At 42.4% G+C, this 14720-nt stretch overlaps 1 protein-coding gene across 5 annotated transcripts in view; it reads right to left on the reverse strand.

Annotated features, from left to right (window-relative positions):
* dock11 (dedicator of cytokinesis 11) overlaps positions 1–14720 on the reverse strand; it is a 272082-nt gene that overhangs the window by 25000 nt on the left and 232362 nt on the right. For all 5 annotated transcript variants that reach the window (XM_048544154.2, XM_048544150.2, XM_048544152.2 and 2 more), the window contains 2 exons: positions 5818–5940; positions 3764–3877 (listed from right to left, as the gene is read on the reverse strand). In XM_048544154.2, the coding sequence (XP_048400111.2) occupies positions 3764–3877; positions 5818–5940 (237 nt within the window). The remainder of the gene's footprint in view (positions 1–3763; positions 3878–5817; positions 5941–14720) is intronic.

The raw sequence follows: 14720 nt of genomic DNA on the forward strand, positions 1-14720 counted from the left end.
CTATTAAAATTTCATTGTCATCTCCTTCAGTACCTTGAGTACAATTGTCTTTTATGTGAAACATTACCACTGAAGCATTATCAATCGGGCAATTAGCTAGAATTTTGTACAAATTGGAACATATTGATTAACGATGCAAAGGATGAACATAGACAATATAAAATGGTTACAATATGGATAAACTCAGTGAGGCTGTTAGCCTGTTCACCATTAGTTATGTCTAGCTAAACAGATGTGAAATGGAACAACATGCATCACTTTCATTGAGTAGTCATGGTTTTTTTCAATTGTTGCATGGGACATGTGCATTGCTGGCAAGGCCAGTGCTTGTTGCCCATCCATCCCTGACTACCCTTGAAGCGAATGGCTCTTTAAGGCATTTCAGAGGATAGTTAAGAGTCAACTTCATTGCTGTGGGTTTGGAGTCACAAATAGGCCAGATTCAGTAAGGACGGTAGATATCTTTTATGGTTAGGAAGGAAATGAGTGAACCAGATGGGTTTTTCTGACAATCCAGATGATTGCCAGCCTTTTAATTTCAGGCATTTTACTGGATTCAGGTTTCATCATTTACATGGTTGGAATTGGATCTCTTGTTGCCAGAACATTAGCTACTCCAGGGATGTTACCACTATGCCACCACATGGAATAAGCAGAGCAAGGAAGCCTGAATCTGGAGTACCTTGGAATGACAATGATCTAAACCAGGCTCAAGATTCTATCAGAGAGTGGCAAATAAGGTAATGGCTGACCATTCAGATAGACTGTAACGGGGTTACAGAGAATAAATAAGAATTTGTTTGGTGCTAAGTACGCATCAACATGAAGAGGAGGAGAACTTGGGAACACATTAAGTCCATCAAACCTGAGGTAGCTGATCATCTACCTCAATGCCCCACTTTCCCCCAGTATTTCCATTTCCCTGAATACTTCTAGTTTTCAAAAACATATTAATTTCTGTCTTGAACCAATCTCCATTACCTTCCACTTCTACAGGAGTACAGAACAGAAGATAAACTCAGGAGGTGATAAGTGTCACTGGATTAGTAATTCAGAGCCTCAGGCTATTGTTTTGGGGATTAAAAAGTGGCAAATGCTGAAGAATATCCTGGACTGTTTCTCTCTCTCAACAAGTGCTGCCAGACCTGCCGAGTTTCTCCAACACACTGTTTCAATTTCAGATTTTCAGCGTTCACAGTATCTTTCTTTCATTTTAAAGTTTTGGAGAGGTATGTCTGAGTTTCACCGCAATAGATGGTGAAATTTGAATTCAATAAAAACCTGGGATAAAAAGCTAGCCTAATGATAAATACCATCAATTGCTGTAGAAGTCTGTCTGGTTCACTCATGTCCCTTAGGGAGAGAAAGCAGCCATCCTTACCTAATCTGGCCTACAAGTGACACCAGACCCACAACAATGTATTGAATCTATTAGGGTTGGACAATAATACATGCTGGTCTAGCCAGCAACACCCACATTCCATCACTCGAGGTAGAGGATTGGTATTCCAACAGGAACATCATTGCTGGCCTCTGCCTTTTGGTAAGTATATGGTTTTGTGCTTATTGTAGATAATTTAGTAAAATCTGTGAAGCCTGTTGAAAGACCTTTCTATGCTTGTGGTTTTGTAGTTGTTCTGAGCTGGAATTCCCCTTGACTCGCCCATCAGTGTCTGTAATTGAGCCAAGTCTTGTAACAAATTATGCACACACCAGATCTTAAAAAAAATAGCATTCCAGCAAAACTCCCACCATTAACAGTGCATTTCATAAGCAAATTCAGAATTTCTACTACTTGTTGTGGACTCAAATACTTCTGGATTTCCATCCCCAGTGCCCCATCTCTAGTTTTAAGATTTTCTCCCCTTGTTCTTGATTCACCAACTGGAACAAATGGTTTCCTGAATTTTAACATGCAGGTGTAACAAGCAATTAGGAAGGTAAATGGCATATTTCCCTTCAATCCAAGAGGTTCCGAGTGTAACAGCAAGGAGGTCATGTTGCAATTGTACATATATAGAGTATTGGTGAGGCTGCATCCAGAGTACATTGTACAGATGTGGTTTCCTTGTCTCAGGATGTATAGATATTTTCGAAAAACAACCTGTTCAGAGATGCTGTGATACACCTTGGAACTTGAACATGGGCCTCCTGGCTCCACTGTACCACATGAACCCTAACTGTAAGGAAATGCATACTTGTCTCAGAGAAGGTAAAATGAAGTTCAATAATCTAATTGCCAGGGTAAGAGGATTACCTTTGATGGAAGAATACGTACAAAGTCCTTAATTCTCTGGCATTTAGGAGGGAAAAAAGATGATGTATAAAAGATAAATCATTTATTGATAACTCAACAGGCTACAGGCTAAGATGTGCTTTCTCCTGGCTCTACAGTCTAGAAATAAGGGTGAAAGTCTAAGGGTAAAGGATCATTTCTTTAGGAATGACATAAGGAGAAATCTTTTCACTCAGAGTGTTGAAATCTTTAGAATTTTCTGCTCTGGACACTGAAGGAATCAAGAAGCATGGGAATTATTGTAAAAAACCAGAAACAAGTATAATAGCCACTCCCGCTCCCACTACTTACGTGAATGACTCTGCATCTTTCTTGACTTCTATATCTAATTAGCAATGGACACATCGCGTAAGTTGACATGTGACCGAATAATGAATACAATAGCGAACGCATTTAGCATTTTCATCCGCAGCAGAGATTAACAATAGTGTAGGAGACACCTGTGAATGTTACACATTGGCACTCATTCACTAACTGAACATTGCAGGAAGATGAATCCACAAGGACATCAACACAGCAAGGTACCGGAAAAAGTAATACTCAGACTGAACATTTTCTACTGCTGTAAGTGCTCTGTACATGTATGAGATATTTACTTGCAATGTCAGTCACAGCGTAGAGGGATATAGGACCAATTTCCTCTCCAGAGCGTTGCTGACACAGAAACTAAGTGGACCCAATAATGCAATACCGAAGAAAAGCAGCACTGCTGCAGGTGCCACCCTGAGGATAATTCATAAAACTCAGATGTCAGTCCTTTCAAGTAGATACCAAAACTGCAAGGAACTATTTAAAGAACAGTAAGGAAGTTCACTGGATATCTAGATCAATACTTAATCCTCAATTAAATTTACAAAATCAGAATACCTCTCATGATTTTACTGCTGTTTGTGCTGTGCAATTAACCGCTCCATTTCAAACATATTTCAATGGCTGTAGTGCTCACTGACATATCCTGGTTCCTGGCCATTAAACAAGCCTTGATTTTTAAAACTGCTTACATGTTTCCCTATGGTCTCACTCCTCCCTCTCTGTCTCTGCAATCTGCTCCAGCCCCCACTGTCCTTTGAGATATTTGCCTTCTTCTAACTACAGCTGCTTCAGCATTCACAACTTTAATCAGTCTGTTGCTGTTGGCTCTGACTTTTTGTTTGGGACCTAAACTCTGAAACTGCATTCTCACTGCTGCAGTTTGGGCATTATGCTCAGGAATTCCCTCTTTAAAATTGCTCCCCTTACTCTCCCCCTGTACGAGCCCCCTTAAAACACTGCCACTTTAACTAAGCTTCTGGCTGACTGCCTGAACTTGTGGCTTGGTGCCAGATGTTGTCCTGTGAAACACTTTTGGAGGTTCTAATGCATAAAAAGGTGCTGCATGAACACAAGCTATTGTTGTGTCACATCCCGAGTTTGAAAAAGTTCCCTCAGTTGAGTAGAATCCCATTCGTCCTGCAACACGTCACTCACCTGACCATAAAAAGCAACACGGAAAAACGTTCCCAGCAGTCTTCGCCCCGTGTGAAGGACATGAATTATTTTCTTATAAGCTTCGTTCAGTGTGTTATAAATGAAAGCAAGTTTCTAAAGTACAAAGAAAAATGAAATTAAGAGCAAGTTGATACAAGACACTGTGCAGGGGATTTATAAATTTATAAAAGCCGACACAAGGCTATAGAGATAACAAAGTGTGGAGCTGGGTGAACACAGCAGGCCAAGCAGCATCTTAGGAGCACAAAAGCTGACATTTCGGACCTAGACTCTTCATCAGAGGCCTAGGCCTGAAAGGTCAGCTTTTGTGCTCCTAAGACACTGCTTGGCCTGCTGTGTTTATCCAGCTCCACATTTTGTTATCTCTGATTTTCCAGCATCTGCAGTTCCCATTATCTCTGTTACAAGGCTATAGAATCTAAATCGAGTTATTAGGGATCGGGTGGGAGGCTGCACACTAATGTCCCAATTTTGCCAGCACAGTTACGTTGGTGGTTATTCTAGATACATTTCATATTTGATGCAGTCAAGCCATTTTGCTTGGCAATCTGAGTTAGACCAGTACAGAGGTGCAATCACTATGGCATGAAGGTTATGAAGACAAGAACAAAATGTTTGCACACTTCATATCATAACAAAATACTGCAGCAGATATTATAACTGATCTTGGTGCGGTGATTAATTATAATGCTTTTGTTTTGAGAAGTTAAGTGATCAGTAAATAATTTGGTTGCCAAGCTAATTGGCAAGCTGTTAAGGGAAAGTTAGCATTTTGAAAGAATAATATTTTTCATAGAAACATGAAAAAAAGGAGCCGGAGTAGGTCATTATGCAACAATGTTCAATATGATCATGGATGATCATCCAACTCAGTCCCCTGTTCCCACTTTACCCTTTGATCTCTTTAGCCGCAAGAGCTAATCTAACTCTTCCTTAAAAAACGTGCAATATTTTGGCCTCAGCTGACTTTTTTGGCGGAAAATTCCACAAACGTGCTGCTCTCTAGGTTAATAAAATTCTCATTGTGGTCTTAAATGGGCTATCTCAGTCCTTAAACTGTGATCCCTAGTTCTGGACTCTCCAGTTATCGCAAACTTCCTTCCTGCATTTGACCTGTCTAGTCCTGTCAGAATTTTAAAGGTTTATAATGAGATTGCATGAACTGTTGCCAGTGATTTAATTTAGTCCTTTCTGCCTATCTCAGCCATCTGATTGGCTCCTTCAAAGTTTTAACAGATAGCAGAGATATTAGCTGTGTTCAAAGGCTCTGACAGATTGTACTCAGGAAGGTTACCTAGGACAGTAGTTCAGTGAAACATCATTACAAATGGCCTTCCAAGCCATGAATGGATTCTGCTCAGCAGGGGCTGTTAGCACAGCTATCAACAGGATGTGACCTGGATGGTTTTGAGGTTTTCAGATGATTTACTTTCTTTAAAAAAAAGATATCAGGTAATTTTTTTTCTATTCTGATGATTTATACACTTTTCAAAAGATGGTCAAATGTTATTATAGATCCTGAGAAATCAGTTTATAATGGATAGCAGTGTGGTATGTTTTGTCAGGTGAAAGGTGTAAAATGAAAGGCTTAGGAGATTGAGATGGGGTATTGGAGAGGGAAAAGGGATGGTCTGAGGGGTAAAAGAGTGAAAATTAGGGATCCTCACATCGATCTTCAGAACAGGACTTGTCTCAGTGATCTGATGTGGACCTTTTAACCTTTGGACATTTAAGAACTGAAGGAGATTACTGTTTGCATCACTGAATAAAATGATTATAAAAGTCCATATTTAGACTTAAGCAGTTGTTTACTTAAAAAATAAGACAACAGTACTGGCCCCAGAGTTGGCTATGCAAGGGTCCTAGTTTGTCCTGAATTGCTACAAGGACCACTATTACAATGGTGGGTCCAAACCTGTCATTCAAGAAATGGGTTTTGTCACAAGGTTCTGAAAACAATCCCCTGGTGTTTTGGAATGACAGCTGGACACTCTGCTGTGTTCAGCTCTCCAGGTTGAGTTGCAGGAACTTACCTCAAAGTCCCTCCGTTTTTCATAGATAGGAATGATGAACTTGTAAATCACTGCCATTAACTCATAGCGCTCGGCGTTCCACAGTCCGTCTGCACACTTCTCCAATAATTCCACCAGCACATCCTGTAGAGAAGACACACTAACCGTTCAACTACAGAAACAGCTGGAATATTGCACCAAAACTTGAGGCAGCATTGTATCTGTGTTCAATTCTGACTATGTGAGCTTAATTGTTATGTTGGGTGTAGCAGGATTAAATCTTCTAATAATTTGTAAACAAAAGCACTTTATCAGAATATCCACAAATCACTTTCTAACAATGAAGCACTTTTCAGTTAAATTGCTTACATTTTGGCAACCAATTGAAATTCAGAAAATCCCATAAGCAATGATTTTATAACAAGCAGACAGTCTGTTTTAATGATTCAGTTGGAGGATTTTAATGAGGGGCTGAGGAGCACTGGGTAGGTGGTGACACAGATGAGTTTTGTCGAGATGGGAAGCTGTGTTGTGTCAAGGGTTGACAGGGTCAGTGAAGAACTGTCAATGAACAGGAGACAGACCTGAATCCTGAGGTCCCCTTCAGTTTCTGACGAAAATGGGGCTGTGGCTTTGTTTCTCTTACGTTCTGCCACCAGGCCAGTCTGAAACTTGAGGCATGGCCTGACAGGGAGTCAGTCAGTGAGCAAAAGGATGATGTAGCCATGGACAGTGATTGAAATTATGGTGCTGCTCATAGGCTGGATGCCCAATCTGAGTACAGCAGGCACCAAACCTCCACAGCCACCACGCAACCCCCACCCCTCACCCAGGAATTCTGGTTACTGGGCTCTGATCTTCACCCAGCAACCCACCCCCCGCCCCCTTCCAAGTCCAGCTCACCCCCCACCAATGTTCCCATCCTGGGCCCTTGAGCTACAGGATTTGACATGGTTTAGGACAGGGGCAGCAGAGTTTAGAATGAGCCTTACGGAAGGTACAAACATTAAAGTGGGTGCTGTCTTTATCAAGTGCTCTGTGCTAAGCTACAGAAGATGCGGGTGCATCTATACTGTCGCAGAAATGCACCTCATTTCCAGACCCTCTTCCATTCCTCACTCCACATGAACTGGTATGGCCAACTACTGCCAAATTAAGGTGTACAAGATCAGGACAGACACTAACCGAACCCAAGATACTGGCAGACAGCAGATTCCAGGGTGGTCTTGACCACAGGGCTCAGAAGTCAAAGGCTTCTAACTCACTGATTTAGTGAGATCCCCATTTCTAGTTCTAAATCTTGAAGTTCCTTAAACGCCATGTTATTGGATGACTTAGCAAGACAGAGGTTCTGAAACTGCCTGAAAACTGAAAACTTTTGTCTATTTCCATTAGTAGGCAGAAATAAACAAGATTACTGATCAGAGTGACACAGACTGAGCGAGCTGGAAAATAAAAAATGACTAAATCAGAATGGCAAATTTCAACTTAACCACAATTCATATTTTGGTGGATTTAACTAACCTAAACAGCGGAAAATGTTGTATGGAGGTGGGGAGAGGAAAAAAAAAACCATTTGGATTGTGATTGGGGCTGGGTGCTAAGCAAGAGAATCATGGAAGAGAATGGTTAGATCAGGATTGAAGAATAAGGATTAAAAGGGAAGTTCTATATATTTTGTATACACCTGTAGTGTTGCGTATAAATATAGACATATGTGGTGTTGGTGCGACCAGCAAACAAACGTTCATTTATACAGCATCTTCTCAATCTCAGAATACACCACAGAACATCACAGCCAATGATTTCCTTTATGAAGTGTAGTCATAGTTACAATAAAGAAAACACAGTAAACTTTTACAAACAGCAATGAGGAATTTTAAAAAAAAATCACAACAAACACGCTCTTTTTCAAGGAGAGTCATGTGCTCTTTTACACCCTGAGAGGGCAGATGCAATGTCAGTTTAGTATTAAAGCTGAAAGATGGCACCCCAGACAACATAACACTCCTTCAGTACTGCCAGTCTCAAAACCTGCTCAAGCATTTGGTGTGGAGTCACTTGGAACCTCAACTCATGATCTTAAATGAGAGCATCAAGCCTGATCATAAACTGCAACAATGCCAACACTGACAATCACACCACAATCCCTTCATGGGCTGTTCACAGGTGGTAATATCTGAAAATAACCACAAAAAAAATCAGATTGTGGAACTGTGTTCACACTAATCAGTAATCTTGAAACCACAGTCAAAGTGGGAGGTCAGGGGGATGATGGATATGGAGGAACTCTACTGTGTGAAAGTACACAAACAGCAAACTTCACCTCTCATCCAGTGTTGGGAGAGTTGTAGTTTCAGATGGGAGAATGGAATTTAAGGATCTTGAAGCAGACTTAAAGAGATGGCTCACTTTGGAGAAGCAGTAGGCCAGTACACAGTATGTTGCAGATGGAAATGGTGGGGGGAGCAGTAAAGAGGTAGTGACGTGATAGGCATGAAGGAATGCCTCACCTTTTGGTTCAAAGGATTTTTATGAGTAGTGATGAAGGGTTTAGTGATGAGTTGAGATTTCAACATGTTGGGGATAGGGTAAAAACATCAAGATACATGTAAGCAGGCAGGAACTGAAACCAATTTTAGGACAGATATAAATTGCTGAAAAAGTGAAATAGAAACATGAAAGAATGGAAATTCACTGTGGTTTAGTCAGCTTGCAGAATGAGAAATGCCAGTTAACATTTCGGCCGTAGCTCTACCTATTCTGACAACAGACCTTTTTATTCAATTCATTCGTACATGGTGGCGTTGCTGACTAGGCCAACATTTATTGCCCAACCCAAATAGTTGAGAAGGAAGTTAAAAATTGACTGCCTTGCTGTGGATGTGCAGTCGCAGGTAAGGTCAGAATGGGTAAGGATGGTAGGTTTTGTTCCATAAAGGATGGGGTTTTAAGACAATTCTGATGGTTGCCATTAGGCCAGATTCTTTTATTTGACATCTTCATCAAATTCAAATTACCTCATATGCCATGGTGGGATTCAAAGCCAGGTCCCCAGAACACCTGGTGTTTTGGATTACCAGTCCAGCGACATTGACTGCCTTTTATTTGTATTGTAAAAGTGGGTTGTACAATTCAAATTTCTAGATGGACAGATTCACAAAATCGATGCATGTAAAAGGAGGCCACTTGGCCCATCATGTCTGCACTTGATATCTAAACAAGCATCATGACAAAGTGGCATTTGCTTGCATTTTCCTGTAAACCTGCACATTAGATGATTACTTGAATAGGAAAAGAATGTCCTCTTACATACCTTAATTGAAGTTAGCTCCACCATTCTTCATTTCTTGGTGATGAAATGTATACATGAAATATAAATTGACCTCCTTTCCAAGTTTCTATTGAACTGCCTTGAGGCAGAGGAAACAGAATGGCTCCGTTTTTGTCGTCATTTACCAAAATGTACTTGGACACTATTTATTAGACTTTCATTTCATCATTTCATTTCGATGACCCTTCACAGGTGATTGCAGGGGCACTGATCAATACAAAACACGTGCTTTCATTCAGCCTCAAGCCTGGACTCAGGGTCTGAGGCACAGGAACCAGGAGGATTTCAGGGAGACACTGGCTGCGGTGGGACAAGACAAAGTGTGACCACTGGGGAAATTGAGAGTCCAGCTATGGGGGTATGGTGTTGAGGAGAAGTATGACAGTGGATCACTAGGATTATTGCTATAATAAAAACATACCTCCATGTGTATTTAATGACTACTCACTTGGGGAGTGTGCTGAGTTGGGAGTGTGGGGCCAGTGGATGTAAACAGACATGTGGTTAAATGGTGGATGAAAGGATGCTTTGGAGGGTGAGTGGCTGAAAGGAGTAGAGATGATTGAGTGATTATATGGGTGCATGTGAAGATAGATGTATGTGAATGGATGCGTCGGTGATGAGATCTGTTGTATGGTTGAATGGGTGTTTGGATGAATGTCTGGGCAAGTGAACGGGTGTTGCCCCGCTAGGTACAGATGAGTGGATGAACGGGTATGGGTGAATAGTTGCGTGCAAGAGACACTGAGTCAAATACACATATCTTCCCCTCTTGCTTCCACAAAGAGGGGTTTTGAATTTTTTAAAAAATTCTTTCATGGGATCTGAGCACAACAGGCTAGTCCAGGGTTTTTTGACCAGCTCCAATTGCCCTTGAGAAAGTGATGGCGATCTGCTTTCCTGAAGTACTACAATCCAAATGGGGATACATTTCCAAGTCAAGACAGTAGGTAACAGGGAGGGAAACTTGTCCTTTTAGATGGTAATAGATGAGCATTTGAAAAGGTGTTGCCGAAGTGTTGAGTTACAGAATAAATCAATACTGCGACATATCTGCCATGACTACAGACGTCAGGGCTCTCACCTCTGAATCTGAAAATTTGTGGACTCAACCTCCACTCCAGAGGCCTCAATATATAATCCAGACTGGCACCTGAGTGGACATTTCAGGGAGTGTCATACTGGTGGAACAGTCCATTGTTTGGATGAAAGTTTAAAATGAGACACCCTCTGCCCTTTTAGGTGAATATAAACACATTATATGCTCATTGTGGGAGCTTGCTGCGCACCAATCCCTTGCTGCATTTTCCCATTTTATAGCAACAACCACATTGCAGAAGTATTGCACTTGCCTAAGCTTGCTTTGCAAAGTCCTGTGACTGGTAAGGTGCTGCACAAACACAAGTGCTTATCTTACCTTTATCCAGCTTGGCACTGCACCAGCTGTTGCACTTTCATTTCTACTGTTCTTCCTTTATTTTTTGTGGCACTGTGATCTATTGCTCAATTTTCCGTTGCACAGCAATACTGGGCTGCACAGGAACCACTGCCTTGACAGTGACTTCACATAAATAAGCTAACCATGACTATTATTTGGCAATAGGTGAACTGAGCTGCAAGTTTCAACATAGCTCCCTGAGCTCAAATTAAAAAAATCAATCTGCTCTGCTGAAAATGTACAGCTTTAAATTGCATTGTCTAAAACTAAACACACACTGTAGTCAAGACGTTTTCTGGAGTGCTTTGCCACACTCCGGATTGCTGTCATTAGTATAGACCAATGCTTATTAAAGGTCAGACCAATTTAAACACATTGCTCAATACTGTCTCATAATTCTTGTAAATGTGCATCATGCGTGATTCAATTGAACGATAAAACTGATTCTTGGACCTGAGCTGTGTGGAAACGTTGTTGATGCGGGACTAACAATCGCAGAATTGTGGGGCAGTGATACAGGGACAAAAACAGAAATTGTTTGAAAAGCTCCGCAGGTCTGGCAACATCTGTGATGAGAAGTCAGAGTTAACATTTTGGGTCAAGCAACCCTTCCTCAGAACTGAAGCAAGTTCAAATCCCCCACTGCTCTTAAAGTTTATAAGCAACAAACCAACAATTTAAAGGTTGTAATGGCAATTATCATTCAGGAATGTAAAAACTCGTCTGGTTCAGTGATGGTAGGAACTGCCGATGCTGGAGTCTAAGATAACAAGCTGTGGAGCTGGATAAACACAGCAGGCCAGGCAGGATCAGAGGAGCAGGAAAGCTGACGTTTTGGGTCTGGGCTCTTCTTCAGGAGGGGATGGGGGCTCTGAAATAAATAGAGAGGGGATGGCGGTGATAGGTGGATAGTGGAGCAGATAGGTAGAAAGAAGAGGGACAGTCAAGGAGGAGGAGATAAAGCTAGTGAGTGAGTGTAGGCAGGAAGTCAGGTGAGGTGTTGGTCTGTGAGGTGGGAGGAGTGGATATGTGGGAGAGAAGATAGACAGATCAAAGAGGAGGGGTTGGGGGGAGGGAGGGCCCTGGTCTTGGGATGAGGTTGGGAGTGGGGAAATTTTGAAGCTCGTAAAGTCCATATTGAGACCACTGGGTTGTAGGGTTCCAAGGCGGAATATGAGGTGCTGTTCCTCCAATTTTCAGGTGACATCATTGTGACAGTGGAGGAAACCCAGGATGGGCATGTCGTCCAGGGAGTGGGAGGGGGAGTTGAAGTGGTTTGCGACTGGGAGGTGTTGTCGTTTGTCACAAACCGAGCTTAGGTGCTCTACAAAGCGGTCTCTGAGTCTCCATTTGGTCTCCCCAATATACAGGAGGCCACATTGGGAACAGCTTTCACAATAGACCACATAAGCAAGTGAACATCTGTTTAATGTGGAAGGTTTTCTTGGGACCTGGGATGGAGGTGAAGGGGGATGTGTAGGGGCAGGCGTAGCACCTCCTGCGGTTGCAGGAAAAGGTGCCAGGGATGGTGGGGCTAGTGAAGAGCGTGGAGCGGATGAGAGAGTTGCAGAGAGTGCGGTCCCTCCGGAATGCAGATAAGGGTAGGGAGGGAAATAAATCCTTGATAGTGGGGTCAGATTGTAGGTGGCAGAAGTGGCAGAAAGTGATGTGTTGAATCCGAAGGTTAATGGGGTGATATATGAGGAGAAGGGAAAATATGTCTTTGTTTTTATTGCGGGGAGGGGGTGTGACAGCTGAGGCACAGGAAACACAAGAGATGTGGTCGAGGGCATTCTGGAATCTGAGATAATAGTGCTTGGAGCTGGATGAACACAGCAGGCCAGGCCATCTGGTTCAGTAATGTGCTACAGGGAAGGAAATCTGCTATCCTTACCAGGTCTCACCTAATGTGACTCAACACCCACAGCAAAGCTGCCTATGCTCTAAGGCAATTGAGGATGAATTTCCTCTCTCAGAGGGTAGTGAAACTGTGGAATACCACTGAGGTCTGTTGAGGCTGGGTCATTTACTATATTCAACACTGAAATAGACTGATTTCTAAAAGTGGACTTGAAGATTATCAGATCGGTCATGACTCATTGAATGGCAGAGCTGACTCAATGGGCTGAATGGCCTACTTCTGCTCCTCTGTCTTAATTTTCTGAAAGTCACTTAATGTAAAGTTAGTGCTTAATAAATATATAGATTGACCTCCAATGTACATTGTGATGTAACTGTAATCTCAGCAGTAATGTGTAGGACCCTGCTGGAAGGTTGGAGCTTGCAGATGACAGAGCAGTCTGCTCTGTAACCTTACCATCATGCATTTATTGTTAATAAATGTCTTTTATAGATAACCAAGGAGTCTGAATTGAGCTTGTATGAAGGTCAGTAGAAGCCATACTAAAATAATCATCGTGTGAGATAATTGATTTTGTTAAATTGGCAATTGTTAAATTGTTGAATACGGTGAATTTCAACATTGTTTCTATTTTACGAAGTACGTCAGCAGTCAGGTCAGGATCAACTTGCATCACCTACATGTTTTGGGGGAGACTGCAATTGTTATCTATGCACCTCCTTGGATCATGGTTCCTTGGGTTTTGTCCGAGAGGACTGCAGACATCCATCACTCAGTGGCCTGGATTTAATGACCGGCTCGTGGCACGTGTAGATAGTTGTTAAGGCAAGAAAGAAAATAGAGTTTTAGTTTGAGTAAAATATTTTACTAAAACTGGAAAACTCTGAATTCTTCATTTGTTAACACTCACTGCTTTGCTACTGCGGGGATTAAGCATATAATACAAACTGAAACCATTCACCCTCCTCTAATTACGGATCTAACTGCCTACTCTACCGTTTCAATGAAGGGCGGCACTTAAAGCCAAGTTAATTTGAGCAAATATCCCTCAATCATCACTGCACAACAGTCACTACACCCGAGAATAATTCATTGAATGTAAAGAACTGAGAGAGACGAATGTCTAACTATTGCGTTATTATGCTACAAAGTAAATGTCCATTGTTTAAGCACTTTTGGAGACACAACTGCATCAGTGTGTTGTGGTCAGAAGCAGGCATGTGTAATGCTGCATTTTAGACATAAACTGAATATCAAGAAAAGTATTCAATTTCATACTTCATCATCAGATTTAGGATCAAGATAACTTAGAGTGGCAGCAAAGAACCAGATAAATACAAAATACAAGACTTCCTTTCAGGCATTTTTCACTGAACAGCTTTCAAGAAATGTAATGGTCTATCCACAAACAAAAGTAAATTAGAAACTGAGATAATGGGAACTGCAGATGCTGGAGAATTCCAAGATAATAAAATGTGAGGCTGGATGAACACAGCAGGCCAAGCAGCATCTCAGGAGCACAAAAGCTGACGTTTCGGGCCTAGACCCTTCATCAGAGAGGGGGATGGGGAGAGGGAACTGGAATAAATAGGGAAAGAGGGGGAGGCGGACCGAAGATGGAGAGTAAAGAAGATAGGTGGAGACAGTATAGGTGGGGAGGTAGGGAGGGGATAGGTCAGTCCAGGGAAGACGGACGGGTCAAGGAGGTGGGATGAGGTTAGTAGGTAGATGGGGGTGCGGCTTGGGGTGGGAGGAAGGGATGGGTGAGAGGAAGAACCGGTTAGGGAGGCAGAGACAGGTTGGACTGGTTTTGGGAAGCAGTGGGTGGGGGGGGGGGGGGGGGGGAAAGAGCTGGGCTGGTTGTGTGGTGCAGTGGGGGGAGGGGACGAACTGGGCTGGTTTAGGGATGCAGTAGGGGAAGGGGAGATTTTGAAACTGGTGAAGTCCACATTGATACCATTAGGCTGCAGGGTTCCCAGGCGGAATATGAGTTGCTGTTCCTGCAACCTTCGGGTGGCATCATTGTGGCACTGCAGGAGGCCCATGATGGACATGTCATCTAGAGAATGGGAGGGGGAGTGGAAATGGTTTGCGACTGGGAGGTGCAGTTGTTTGTTGCGAACTGAGCGGAGGTGTTCTGCAAAGCGGTCTCCAAGCCTCCGCTTGGTTTCCCCAATGTAGAGGAAGCCACACCGGATACAATGGATGCAGTATACCACATTGGCAGATGTGCAGGTGAACCTCTGCTTAATGTGGAATGTCATCTTGGGGCCTGTGATAGGGGTGAGGGA

This window comes from Stegostoma tigrinum, chromosome 15 (genome assembly GCF_030684315.1).
Source record: "Stegostoma tigrinum isolate sSteTig4 chromosome 15, sSteTig4.hap1, whole genome shotgun sequence".
NCBI lineage: Eukaryota > Metazoa > Chordata > Chondrichthyes > Orectolobiformes > Stegostomatidae > Stegostoma > Stegostoma tigrinum.